Source organism: Loxodonta africana, chromosome 12, assembly GCF_030014295.1.
Source record: "Loxodonta africana isolate mLoxAfr1 chromosome 12, mLoxAfr1.hap2, whole genome shotgun sequence".
NCBI classification, from domain to species: domain Eukaryota; kingdom Metazoa; phylum Chordata; class Mammalia; order Proboscidea; family Elephantidae; genus Loxodonta; species Loxodonta africana.
The window spans coordinates 96181399-96195214 of NC_087353.1; the positions used below are offsets into that span (position 1 = coordinate 96181399).

General features: G+C 56.6%; 2 protein-coding genes across 9 annotated transcripts in view; both read right to left on the reverse strand.

Annotated features, from left to right (window-relative positions):
- Positions 1-8213, reverse strand: part of TNRC18 (trinucleotide repeat containing 18) — a 117206-nt gene extending 108993 nt beyond the window's left edge. For all 8 annotated transcript variants that reach the window (XR_010323697.1, XM_064296000.1, XM_064295999.1 and 5 more), the window contains exon 1: positions 8027-8213. Coding sequence is in view for 7 of the 8 variants with exons in the window: in XM_064296000.1 (XP_064152070.1) it covers positions 8027-8213 (187 nt within the window). In the remaining variant the exon portion in view is untranslated. The remainder of the gene's footprint in view (positions 1-8026) is intronic.
- A 51-nt stretch (positions 8214-8264) lies between these two features.
- LOC135233012 (histone H1, gonadal-like) lies at positions 8265-10789 on the reverse strand. Its single transcript, XM_064296005.1, has 2 exons — positions 10405-10789; positions 8265-8463 (listed from the first exon to the last, which is right to left on the reverse strand). Exons 1-2 carry the CDS (start codon positions 10725-10727, stop codon positions 8265-8267), a joined length of 522 nt encoding a protein of 173 aa, XP_064152075.1. The 5' UTR covers positions 10728-10789.
- Positions 10790-13816: the final 3027 nt, after the last annotated feature.

Sequence of the window (13816 nt, forward strand, 5' to 3'; positions counted from 1 at the left end):
GACGGCACTGGGGTTCTCTGGGTTAATGCTGAACATACACATACCCTGTGACCCCACACATACACATTTCTAGTTCCTCCATCCTCCCGATATATGTGAAATACAATTTTGTTTACATCAGTTTTCTTACAATTTTGTTTCTGCAAATATTCACATCTGAGTCAAGTGATATAATAAAATTTATTCCTTTTATATTTCCTGGAGTTATTTATTGTCTCTTTTTTTTTTTTCACTCACTGGGATTTCTTTAGAATCTCTGGCTAAATCTTTCAATCGCTCAATACATTTTTAATCCCACACCTAAGTGTAGTTCATTGCGCAAATCTGCTGCAGAAGACCTCTTTCAAGTGTTAAAAAGCAAAGATGCCACCTTGAAGACTAAGGTGCACCTGACCCAAGCCATGGTGTTTTCAATCACCTCATATGCGTGCAAAAGCTGGACAATGAATAAGGAAAACCAAAGAAGAACTGACGCCTTTGAATTATGGTACTGATGAAGAATATTGAATATACCATGGACTGCCAGAAGAACAAACAAATTTGTCTTGGAAGAAGTATAGCCAGAATGCTCCTTGGAAGCTAGGATGGCCAGGCTTCGTCTTGCATACTTTGAACATGTTATCAGAAGGGACCAGTCCCTGGAAAAGGACATCATGCTTGGTAAAGGGTAGGGTGAGCAAAAAAGAGGAAGACTCTCAATGAGACGGACTGGCACAATAGCTGAAACAATGGGCTCAAGCATAACAATGATTGTTGAGCATGGCACAGGACCAGACAGTGTTTTGTTCCGTTGTACATAGAGTCGCTATGAGTTGGAACCAACTTGACCGCACCTAATGACCAGAACAAGGTATACAGCCAAAGAAATGTGCAACCCAGCTGTACACCAGAGGGCATGTTTACAGCAGCACTATTCAGAGACGAGGAACAGCCGAAATGTTCATCAACAGGAGAGTGGATAAATTGTGCTATATTCATGCAGTGAAATACTATAGAGCAGTGAGAAATAACAAATTACTTCTGCACACAATATGATGACTTTCACAAACATAATATTAAGTGAAATCATCCAGAAATAAAAGAGAGCATTCTGTATGATTCCACTTACAAAAAGTTCAAAAACAGGCCAAACTAATCTAAGGTAACAGAAACGAGAATGTTCTTCTGGGAGGGAGCAGAGGGAGCCTTCTAGGGCTCTGTGAAGGTTCTGATCTTGAGCTGGGTGTTGGTTACAGGAGCATATGAAGTTTGTAAAACCCCAACAAAACCAAATGCTCGAGACTTAAGCATTTTACAGTATATTTATTATACAAAAAAGGAGAAAAATAAAACCGATGAGCTCGGGCCAGGATCCTTGAGTCTGAGGAGCCTGTGGGCCACCCGGAGGAGCTCGTTACACAATTCCAGGAGGCCTCAGAGAGGTCTAAGTGAGGGATCTGTGAGTCATGGACAATGGTAACTGCAATTACAGCAATCACAGCAACTAAAAGGAGCCCTGGTGGCACAACGGTTAAACACTTGGCTAACTGAAAGGTTGGTGGTTCAAACCCACCCAGTGGCTCTGGAGGAGAGAGAGCTGGTGATCTGCTCCCATAAAGATTACAGCTTAGAAAACCCTGTGGGGCAAGTCTATTCGGTCACATGGGGTCACCGTGAGTTGAAATCAACTCAACAGCACCCAACAACACAACTTTTGCAGAAGAGTGTACCTGTCCTAGGCACCTAACTTGGCCTCATTCATTTAAACTTTGTAACAACCAAACTCAGTACCCATTTTATAGATGAGAAAATCGAGGCGTGGAGACGCATCACACATCCAGTAAGCAGGGGAAGCAAGGTTTAAACCCTAAGGCTGATTCACCAGGTTATCCTGCCTCCAAATAGGGCAGGAGTTCTTATCTGGGAATTGCAAGCTCATGAAGGCCAAGAAATGTGCAAAGGTGTTAGTGAGGGTGTGTGAAGAGGGTCATCCCCCCATCCAGGACTGAGGGTTCATCACTTTTATTAGCTCATGAAGGAACCTTAGATGCTAACTAACAATGAGTGCATTTGTGGGCTGGGAGAGGTGGCCAGGAGCTTTGGGGGCTCCCACCTGGTGGCCTTAACTTCCTAGAAGGCTGACCCCTGCAAGGCTGATCCCTGACCAAAGCCCCCAGAAGGACTGAGCAGGCCCAAGACCTGTCCTGGCAACAGCACCAGTGGGTCCCTCACAAGCTGGGTTAGAAAGCAAAAAACAAGGATACCAGCAGTGTCAGGGCTGGAGTGTGGGTGGAAGGACAAGGCTACATGGGACATGTCACAGCAAAGTCAGTTCATAGGCAGCCAAGAGCATCCCAAACTGGCCTCATCCAAAACCAGAATGTCCAACCCACGCCCTCCTCCCCAAATCTACTGCTCCCCATTCCTCTATAAGTAGCTCTGACAAAAGCGACGCTTTTTCCTTCTTCCTCCTCCCTTCCCCATCCATATCTATCAGAGCAGCTTGGCCTCCACGGGCACCCTGAATCCTCACCACCCCCAGGCTCCCTCCCTAGCCTCCATCACCCCTCTAACAGCCTCTCACCACCGACTGCCCACCCTGCTTCTCTCCGTGTACCACAGTCTCTGGCTGGCAACCCAGACTCAGTTCTTAAAGTGTTTATTTTGAAATAACTTCCAATTTAGAGAAAAGTTTGATATGGTACAACTAATTGCCTTATGCCCTTAACCAAATTCACCAATTGTGAACTGTTTTTGCCCTGCTACTAACCAACAGGTCGGCACTTTGAAGCTACCCGGTGGTGCCGCATAAGAAAGACCTGGCAATCTGCTTCCACAAAGATTACAGCTTAGAAAACCCTATGTGGCAATTCTACTCTGTCACATGGGGTCACTAGGAGTTGAAAATCAACTCAACAGCACCGAAAAACAAAAACACGTGTTATTTATCATTGTCTCCCACATGTAGAAGGTCCCTAGGTGGCGTTTTACAGAACGACTGGCCTGGACTCTACTACTGAGCTAAGCTCAACTACTAAGCAAAAGGTGGGTGGTTCAAACCCACCCAGCAGCACCATGGAAGAAAACCCTGGCAATCTGCTTCCATAAAGATGATGGCCAAGAAAACCCTATGGAACCAGACTCACTGGTCTGACAGAGACTAGAGAAACCCCAGGAGTATGGCCCCAGACACTCTTTAAACTCAGTACTAAAGTCACTCCTGAAGTTCACTCTTCAGCCAAAGATTAGACAGGCTCATAAAGCAAGACTAAATGGACACGCCAGCCCAGGAGTAAAGACGAGAAGGCAGGAGGGGACAGGAAAGCTGGACTAAACGGAAAAGGGGAAGCCAAGGTCAAGAAAGGGGGAGTGTTGACATGTCCCAGGGTTGACAACCAATGTCACAAAACAATATGTGCCTTAACTGTTTAATGAAAACCTAATTTGCTCTGTAAACCTTCACCTAAAGCGCAATTTAAAAAAAAAACAAAAAACCCTTTGGAGGTCAATCCTACTCTCTAACACATGGGATCTCCGAGAGCCTGCATCGACTCGACAACAACAGGTTTGGTTTGGCTATTGGTTCCCGTATATATACAATTTTTTTTTCTTTTTCCTTCAACCATCACCCCTAAACATTTCAGTGTTCTTATTTCCTAAGAATGAGGACATTCTCTTATATAACCATAGTGCAGTTATCAACTTCACAAGAGGTAACGCTGATTTGGGTCTATCAGGTAATCTCCCGTCCATATTCCAATTTGGTCAGCTGCCCTCGTGACGTCCTTTGGAGCAATTTCTCCCCTGATCCAGAATCCACTCCCAGGTCAGGCACTGCCTTCAGCTATCGCATCGTTTTAGTGGCTTTTAATCAGGAACAGCTTCTCAGCTTGCCTTTGTCTGGCATGCCATTGAGATATTTTTAAAGAGTCCAGGCCAGTTGTTCTGTAAAATGTCCCTCTATTTGAGTCACTCCTTCTGTTTAAAACCCTACACTGCCTCATTCCGCTAGTTTAAAATTCCAAGCCCTCATTCCTGACCTTCCAGGAGCTGCAGGACTCCCACCCTACCACTCACCTCCTCCATCTCCTCTCTGAGGCTCCCAGTCACCCCAATCCTTCTCTCAAATGGGCCAAGCTCTTTGCATCAGCTCTTCTCTCATCTAGATTGCACTTCTCTGCTTTTCACCAAAAAGGCTGGCTCCTTGGATCCCTACCTAGTGTCTGCCCAGCTGACACAGGCCCCTACCACTCTAGGCAAAAATAGACCCTCCCAGTTGTATCTCTCAACCTTTAGCTCTGTCTAAAGTGATTTCCCGCCCTGCCTTGAGGGTTTACTACCTGGCTCCCACACCAACACAGGAGCACCAACCAGGGCGAGCGCTTCTCTCTATATGGTTCACTGTTGAGGAACCCTGGTTGACGAAAACCGTTTGTGCTGAGCTGGTAATATAAAGGTTGGTGGTTCAAACCCACCCAGCGGTACCTCAGAAAACAAGAACTGGTAATCTGCTTCTATAAAGGCGACAACCAAGAAAACCCTATGGGGCAGTTCTATCTGTAGCACGTGGAGTCACCATAGAGTCAGAATAGACTGCCCATGAGTCAGAAAAAACTGGACAGCTACAAGTTGGAGGGGGGCTTCTGGTTCACCGCTGGGTCCCCAAAAGCAGAAGGGTGTCCGCTTACAGTAGGCACTCAGAAATTACTTCCTGAGTAAATGAACAAGTGAGGAAAGAAGAAAGCCCTGGAGTTGGGCGCTAAAGAACCAGAAGCTCAGAGAGGCAGGGGGCCCATGAGACCCTTCCAGATTCCAGAACCTTCCCTAGGCCTCCCTTGCTGCCTCTGACCAAAGAAAGAAGCACCCTGCAAATCTCCCTTATCCTGAGCTCCCATCACTCCACCCGAAGGTCCCACTGATTAATCTTTTTAAGTCAATCCCACCAGGCTGATGGGCTGGATTCCAGAGATAGATCCGATTGGCCCTGGAGAAGGTCCATTGCCCTCTATTGTCCATTGATAAGTCCAAAGTGCGGGTCCACAGCATGTTGACACTTCCAGATGCTCCATTCGGTACTAACCTCTGGGGCCACCACGTGAGTACAGGGGCAGGGAGAGTAAGCATGCAAACACCAAACCCTGCTAATAGCTCTTTAATTGCAACGTGATGAGGATTCGGGCCAGGCTCCCAAGCCCAGGGAGTGACGAGCCTGCCAGGTGCTTACCATGTACCTGTCCATTTCAGGTGCTGGGCTGTGAACATTTACAGCTTACCCAACATCAAAACTCAAGGTTACAGGAAAAATAAATCATCATCCTTTCCTTTATCCCAAACCCCAGCCCTCCCGGATTTCTGCAGGTAAAAGGACCAAATCCCTCCGCTTATACCCACAATGCACAAAGATCTCCTTCAGGGGTCCCTCGCTCACTCACGGGGCTCCACCGCCCACGGCCAACCCTCTGTCAATGCTTATTTGGATGGGGTCCCACCACCAGTGTCCCCTCCGCCCCGGAGCTCTCTCAGAGTAGCCAGATGCCTCTGCCAGGGCGGCCTCGATCACGGTGGCCTCCACTAGCGCTGGCCGAGCTGACGCGCAGTCACCAGGCTCTAGCAGCCGAAGCTGGAGTGCAGGGCAAGGAGGAGCTCGAAGGAAACGTGGCCTCTCCCTCTCTCGCTGTGTGACCTCGGGCAAATCACTCAGCCTCTCCGGGCTTCCCGGTACCGAAAAAAAAGCATAAAGATAGGCTGATAACGCTGGCGAGACGTGGAGCTCACAGCCAAAAACGAAGGGGCGGTGCGTCTGAAGGGGAAATTTAGCACCTGCACCCGGCAAAGAAAATGAGAGGAGGGTGCTGGGCTGGGGAATTTCTAATCTGGGCCCCGCCCCAAGCAGTGAATGGAGAGCAGCTCCCGGCCTCGTGGCTAATGTGATTAGCACCGACCTCCGCTCTGGGCGTTGGCCTGGGGGTCTGAGGTCTGGTCACTCGAGTGGGGACTGAGACGGGCAGCAGGGCGCCCCATCCCTCGCCCGCCCTTCCCTCCCGGATGAGCGCTCGGGCGCGGGAACTGCCGCCTTCGCGAGAAGCGCTCCGGGCGCGCGCCGGCCATTTCCTCCGTGACCTCAGCCGCCGAGACACAGAAGTCCAGTAGCTCCCAGCTCTGCCGCGGAGAGCGGAATGCGCAAGGCCAGGCCTCTGTAGCCACCTCCCGCTCGGCTCCCTCGTCCGGCCTGTCTCCTGGCCAGTTCGCCGCCTCTCCGAGCTTCGGCCTCCCCATTTCCCGAATAGAGACAGCCCCTCGCAAGGCGACCAGCAGTTGAGGCTAAGCGCCTGGCCGGGTGAGCGCACACTAGGAGCACCCCATTAGCGTGGCTTCTCTCACTGCTTCTGATGAGGGCACTTGGTCTCTGCGAAGCCAGGGCCAGTTCCAACACGGGGGTCCGCAGAAGGCGTGCGAAGGCTCTGCCAGCCAGGGAGTCTCGGGTCCGATCCCAGACCGCAGGCCCCCCACCGCCAGCCAGGGAGGACTAAGTAGCCTGAAAAGACCCAAAATAGCCAAAAAATTCACTGTGACCTCTAGGGGTCCGCAAAAGGGGACGTCCTGGACGGCCCTTTGTACACAGGCGCCGCCTCCAAGTCCTTCCCCTGTGGTCTCCGGCGACTGTCTTTCACCCGCAGCGAGCCACTCGGAAGAAAACCCTTGCTCTCGTCGCGGTCCCCAGGCGGAATGCAGCCCCCGCTCCTGGAGGGCACACGCGCGCCCCGGGGCCGCATCCCGGCCCCAGCCCCCGCCGGTGGGGATCTTCGCGCCCCTCCCCTGCCCCGGCAGCACAAAGGCCCTTTGTCCCGACGGGCCCCCGGACTCGGGTTCCTGAAAAGTTCCAGGAGAAAAATCAAAAGGGGCGGGTGGGGGGGGAGACAGCGAGTGCGGAGGCAGGGCGGGGCCGGTGGGACCAGGCCAGGGCCAGGCGGTCGCTCCAGGCCCGGAGGCCCTTCCAGGACGCAAAGGCCGAGGGGAGAGTCTGCAGCTTCCCAAGAAATCGCAAGAGTCCTAAAACGCCGTTTGGAAGAAACAAGTGGGTTTTTAAAGTCGATGAGTGGGAACCCAAGCGCAGAGGCCGGGGCACGTGCGGTGTGGAGGGCCCAGGCCTCCCGAGGCGGCTGCAGGACAGTTCTGGGACCCCCCCACCATGGCCCCGTCAAAGCCCGACCGGCCCGGCTGTCGGCCCCACCGCGCCGGGCAGCCCTCTCAGGGAATGGCGTAGACGCCGGGCCTGGTCGGCGCGCTCCGCCACTGTTCACTGCTCCAACCGGGTTTCCCTCTGCCGCCGGAACCCGGCCGGACACACTCCTGGCGCCACTTCCTTCCCCGCAGAGTCCGGGCGGCTGCGGCCGGGTTTCTGCAGACCCGCTGCGCCGCGCGCCCGCCTTCCCGCTGGACCCAGAGGTCCCCGGAGCCAGGATAGCCGCCTTTCTGCCTGGGGATGGGTTCCCGGGGCCGCTGCCCGCCGCCGCAGGAGAATAAGGTGCCTGGGCTAGGGTCGGTGTCCTCCCGCACAGCGCGGCGCTCGGGACTGGCCGGACGGAGACCCCGCACAGCGCCAGGGAAGGCGCTGGTGGAGGAGCTGAGAACGGACCCCGGGCCCACAGGCGCCAGGCAGGGGGTTTGTCAAGAAAAAGATCGGAGGTCGGGGAGCAAGGGGTCTCTCGGGGTGTCAAGCTAGTGTGTTCTTTTCTCGCCCAGAATTTGAAAATCCCAGCGCAGGCTCGCGCCCCCGAAGCCCTGGGCTTGGAGTCGTCCCTGGTGGCTCGGATTTCGGCAAACGCGTGCGCCAGGGGAGGCCGCCGTGCCGCTCGCCCCTCTCTGCCCGGGCCCAGAGGTCTCTGCTCCCCAGGAGCTGAGCCCGCCCGCACCCCCATGAACCCCTAAGAAAGAGGGAGCTTCCGAGCCTGCCGCGATCGCCTGCCGGGGAAACGGCCTAGCCGGTTCCGGGGCCAGGATCCCGGGAGGGCGGACAGGCGCGGGCGCGGCGCTGTGCAGCACTTACCCGGGTGCGGGTGGAGATTGAGGCCGGCCATGTACTTCCCAGGCGGCAGCGGGCCGGGCAGGCCCGACGCGGGCAGGCGTCCGGCTGCGGCCGCGCCCACGCGATGGCTGTCCATGGCCAGGCCGGACAGCAGCGGCGGCGGGGGGCCGTGCACGGACCGCGGGGGCCCGAAGTCTCGGCCATCCATCCTCCGCGGGAGTGCCGCGGCCAGCCCCCCACCCCGGCCCGCGGGCCGCGCTCAGTGGGACCTAAAACTTAGGCCTCGGCGTAGTCCCAGAGTCCTCGGGCGGCGGGGGTTCCGCGGTGGGCATGGCGGCGGCGGCCAGCGGCGTGCGCGCTCGGCGGCGGGCCGGCGGCCCGGGGCGCACAGGCGACAGGCTGTGGGGCCCCTCCGGGCGGCCGGGCGGAGCTGGGCGGTGCGGCGCACGCGGCGGCGTCTTGGCGGGGAGAGGAGGTGGCCGCAGGAGCAATAGAGATGAAAAAAGAAAAAAGAGGGAAAAAAAGAAAAACAAGTTCAGAAAGTAGCCTCGCCGATCGTAGTCTGGGGTGCCGTTCTGGTGACCAGAAACGAAATCAGAAAGAGCCCATTTTCCATGAAAAGTAAAAATCCATTCTCCTTCCACTGGCGGCTTCAGGCTCCTGGGGACCCGGCTCCGAAAAGTGCCCCGTGGGGCGCTGCGACTGGGCCACACTGACACCGGCTTTCTCCCCGATCCTCCCGAAACCAGGAAGGCCTCTCGGCCGCGCCCAGGGAGTGCAAATCCAACCCTACAAAATGTGTTTGATTTCTCGGCGTCACATGCTCCGGGCTTTAAAACCCTGAAGGCTTTTCAAGAGCAGCTCGAAAGGTCTCCCCCAAACACTCGGTCACTATCTGAGCCGCAAAGTTTAATATTTAACCTGCTTTAGCCCTCGCCTCCCTTTTCTGAGTTGTTTGGTTTCCCTTAACTCGCTCTGAGCCGCAGTAGGGGCCTTTCGAGTGGTTTTTCAGAAGGGGGGGGCACGGAGGGGACTTATTATTTTTAAAGTGGCTCGTTCCCTCACCCCTACCCCTACCCCACCCCCGCCCCCGGCCCCTGCAAGTCTTAGACTCTGAGTCCGAGGACCCGAAACGTGGCATTCTCGCCTGAGGACTGGAAAGATTCCTTCAAAACAAGCTTTGGTTTCATTTTTCAACGCCCTGGCTTGGGAATCCCGCGGACCGAGGACGTGGACCGGCGCGGGGGACTGGGGGACGTCCAGGAGAATGGAGCTGTTCAAGGGTCTCGCTCCTACCCCAGCTTTTTCCCCCACCCACCCTCCAAAATAATCTATAAGAAGACCTTAGTCGCGCGGACCCGCTGAGGGGCGCCTCCCCCAGCGCTTGATAAATCCCCCAGTATTTCCAATTTAAAGCTGTTTGTTTAAAAGATTTGTCGTTTGCCGACTGGGGGCAGGGGGGCTCTCTTGGAGCCAGCCTTCCCTGCAGAAGGGGACGCCAAAGACCCGCTGCAGTTCAGCGCCCTAGGATCTGGGGAGGCTCGGGCGCTGCCAGCGCCACGGACCACGCCAACCGCACTGGCTCGGGCTCGCCCTGGCCGCCGCTGGCCCCCGGGTGCCCGCCCTGTGAGCCCGGCCCCCCGGGCTGCAGACCCGTCGGCCGCAAACCCCTCGACCAGACCCACCCGCCTTCTTCTCCAGCTCCCACCCCAACTTTGCTAAGAGTGCTTATTTTAACCCGGTTTTGGTTACAAACACCCCCTCCTTGCCTCGTTCTCGCCCAGCAGGCTCTGGTTACCAGATCCGCGTTTACTTTGGAAAAATCTAAGATCGCCACATCCGAGGTTACACGTCTTAAGGAGACGATGACCTTCCTATGATTTTTTTTTTAAAGCTCTTGGAGTCTATGTTTCTTTTAAAACGAAGGGCCTCGGAGACCGCCCAGACGCCCTAGTTTGGGGAAGTCGGGGTGAAGCCCCCCAAAACACCCTCCCTCGGGCAGAGGCTCTGCTTCAGCCATCTGGGGGATCCGCTTCATCCTCCCTACTATTCTTCCCTCTTAAATGCAGTTAAAATGGCTGAATTCCGGCTTTTAATTAAAACCAGCCTCTAATCTGAAATGTCTCTGCACCCCCAGCTCGCCCGCCGCCTGCAGGGAACCGAGGGGGGAACCGACGCCCCCCGGCCCGGCTGCGCGGGCTGCACGGGACTGCGAGCTCCGTAGACACCCGGGCCGCAGCGGCTCGCCCCCACCCCTCCCCGGACGCCGGCCCTCCACTTCGTTCTCAGAGGTCCCCAGCACACCCCGAGGGCTTGGCGGGGTGGGGGGGGGGGCGGACTGGAGAAGTTTGGAGAAAATCGCGCCCGGCCAGGGCCAGGCGGGCTGACCGGCAGCGTACCTGGCGCGGCGGGACTCCCGGCTCCGGGCTCCGGCTGCGGCTCCGGCGGCCCCGGCTCCCGACGCGGCTAGGCGCCCGTGCTGCACGCCATCCCGCGGCCGCCGCTCCCCTGCGCGACCCGCAGCCGCCTCACACTTTTTGCCCGCCTTTCCTTTTTTTGGTAGAAAACTGTTCCCGTGGCCGTGCGCTCGGCGCGCCAACTCCTCCGCCCTCCCGCCGCCGGGCTCCCGCAGCCCCCGGAAAAGCCAGCTTTCCTCCCGCCGAGCTCCCTGCTTTTTAATAAAATCCAGGTAGCGCCGGTTTAAAGAATCCCAAATCTCCATATACAGCCCGGGATTGGAAAAGGTACGTTACACAACCCCCCTTTCAAGTTCCTCTCGCTGGATCTTAAAAAAAAAAAAAAAAAAGACCCAGCGGGGGGGAAGGGGGCGGCGGGGGGAGGGGCGCACTCCCGGCGAAGAAACACGCATTGTTCGCGGGCGCCCGCCCCTCCCGCCCTAGTCCCGGTCGCCAACCCATTGGCTGAGCGCGCCGCCAATCACGCGCATGTAAACACCTTGGCCCTCGGCCATCCTTATAAAACCAATTACGGACCAAGGGGCTCCGGCGGTTTCCAGGCTCCCCCCGGCGGGGCTGAATGATGCAAACTGGTGGTGAGAATTTTTACGGGCCGTTTCTAGGCAGCCCTCCCCCTCCACCAGCTCGGGCCCCCCCTTCCTCCCTCCTCCTCCTCCTCCTCCTCCTGCCTTTTCCTCCCCCCTCCTTGCTCCGGCGTCTGGGCTGAGTGATCAAAATAGAGGAAGATGGTTGTCGCTGCAATCCAGGGCTTTGCAAGGCGCGGTTTAATGGGCCGCCTGTCAGCTTCCTGCTCGCAGGAGGAGGTGACAAGCCGAGCGAGCCGGGAAAGGCTTGGGGCCTGGCGGGCCGCACCCCGTGCCCCGGCCCCCTACCTCCCCTGTGGCGCGCCTTCCAGAACGCGCGGTGGAGACGCCAAAACAGACAAGGGCTTGTTGCTTTTCCCCCTTTTTTTTTTTCCTCGTTTTAAAACAAAGCCACGATTCATTCCCTCCACCCCACCCCCCCAGCAGCGCGGTCGGGTGGGATGGGCAGGCGAGAAGGCAGTTTTCCTAGCCCCGGCCTGCGGGCCCTCCCTGAACCGCAGTGTCAGATGGTTACTGATTAATATTTTGGAGAGGCCGCGGCGGCGGGCAGCGGGTGAGTCTCTAATCTTCTAAAAGGGGTTCCTATAGAAACGGGGACCGGGCGCACCCCCCGCTCGGCTCCGGCCGGGGTGCGGCGCTTTGGATCGCGCGCCCCTGTCCAAAGCCCCTCTCTGCGTGGGCTCCCCCTCCCCCAAAAATACAAGCAGAAAAAAGGATTAGCTCGGTTGAGCGCGAACTGAATCCCTCTCGATTGTGACATTTCAGCCTATTTGCACTTCTCCACAGGGCCTTCTGAAACCTATTAAAGTGTAATATTAAAAACCTCTTGGCTGGGGGCCTCTCTCGCCTTCCATCCGCCGCGCCCCCTCCAGGGAGGGCGAGACCGGGAAGAAAAAAAAATCTGTTGAGCTCAGAGGAAGCCGCAGCCAAACCCAAAAAGTGCTTGGCTGGCCGCGGCGGCCGGTGGCGGGGGGGGGGAGCCTCCATCCCCCAGACTTTGTACTTTACATTTTGCGCTTTCAGCAAAATCCTTTCTACGTCCAGTCGCCAGGAGCTGCCCGCGGCGGCACATCTACCTGGCTGGTGCCTCGGGGGGTGAGGACCCGGTTGGAGGGGCCGCCCTGGGGGCCCCGCACCCTCTCTCCGCAGCCCTGCAGGGCCCCGTGCCCGCCCAGGCATTACATACCCAAGAAAAGCAGCTCGGAGGGGCAGGAATCCTTGCCGATCCTGCCTCGCAGAGGAACCGCGGCGATTCCTTTTTAATTAAAACAAGAGAAGCCCGCTCTTTCGCCCCGCGCTGCGGACTCAGCGTTTTCGCATCGCTTGTTCTATTTTTTTTTTTAATCCATTTTTAAGGGAACTTTACTGGAAGGGGAAAACGAGCTAGTTAGCGCCCATTCGTCATATTTTCTTTTCTCCGCTTTTAGGAAAAAAAGGGGGGTAAGCTTCAAGAGGGAAATGGGGGCGTCTAATTTAATTCCAGGATAAATTTGAGGGAGAAAAAAAAAGTTGAGCCTCTTGAGGGCAGTTTCAAGTTGCCCTTCCTGGAGCCTTTTTCGCTGGTTTCTAGGCTGCCCTCTTTTGGAAGCTGGAGTCGGGGGAGGAGGGTATAGGAAGGGAGGAGTGAGAGCAAAGAAAGGAACGAAAATAGCCCAAGCCGAAGGGAATGCACGGCGGTGTCCGCGCTTGGAGCTGGGCGCGTGGGTCTCGGTTGCCTCCCGGGCGGCGAGAGGCTCCCGGCGCAGCCCCAGGACGGCCGGGAGCAAAGACGGAGAGGAGAGGGGGGTTAGAGAAAGGAGGTATTGTGTCTGTGTGCCTTGGGGGAGGGGGGCGACTGAAGAAAAAACAAACAAATGCAGTAGAGCTGCGCGGGGCTGCTGGAAGGGAAGCCAGGGGAAGGGGCCGGGGGTGGGGGACGCAGCCCCCGTGGGCGCCTAGTGCTCTCAAGTCTCATCGAAAGACCGTTGTCGGTTCCCAAGTAAACTCACCCCAAGGCCGAGTCCCTACACACACACACACACACACCCCTCCTCCGTTTCCTTCCACTATTCGGAACCCAACCCTTACTCATCCCTACCCCCCCCCCCCATCATCCCCGTCCAGGCTCTGGAATGTTTTTATTTCAGTATAGCTCGAGAAAAAATACAATCTTGAGAGAGTGCTGGTGGGAAATACAAAAGGCTTGTGGGGTGGAAAAAAACAAAAGCCTATTTTTATAAATGTTTAATGTTTTCACCCTTGGATGCTCCACGACGCCGTAATTGTGACGGCGGGGTATGTGTGCCATAAATCATTTAGTTGCTAATAAAAATTCTGCCTGTTTGCCCAGGATTTGCTGCCAATGGCGTTTGCATTTTTCAAGTATGCGCCTGGTTGGCGTGGCGAGGAGGCTGCTTTTCATTAGAGCCGCGGTTCGCGGCCTGCGAGCCCCCTCCCAGTATCCCCCACCCCCACGTCGCCTCCGTGGCCTCAGCCCCCTCGCGCCGCCCGCCCAGCACACCCTCGCACTCCCGCCGCGGGAGCCTGGCCCCGACGCGGGGTTTGGGACGCGGCGGGGCAGGGTGGGGCGCGCACAGCCTGGACTGCCCGTGCCGGTCCCGGGACGACCGAGAGGATAGGATCGCGGGCGTGCCTCGTCGAAGGGTAGCCTGTGCGCGCCCTGATCTTTGCCCCGCCGCGGAGTCACCGCTCCCTCTCCGGGTCCGCGCCCTGCTCTCCCGCAGTCTCTGGGTACACAGCGGCCGGGAGCC

Bases quoted from the DNA above. Each gene is read 5' to 3' on its own strand.
- LOC135233012 (XM_064296005.1), bottom strand. From the start codon at position 10,727: ATGGAGATTTGGGATTCTTTAAACCGGCGCTACCTGGATTTTATTAAA. The intron at 8,464-10,404 runs GTACGCTGCCGG...CTCCCCGCCAAG, and splicing joins CGGGAGTCCCGCCGCGCCAG to ACGCCGCCGCGTGCGCCGCA.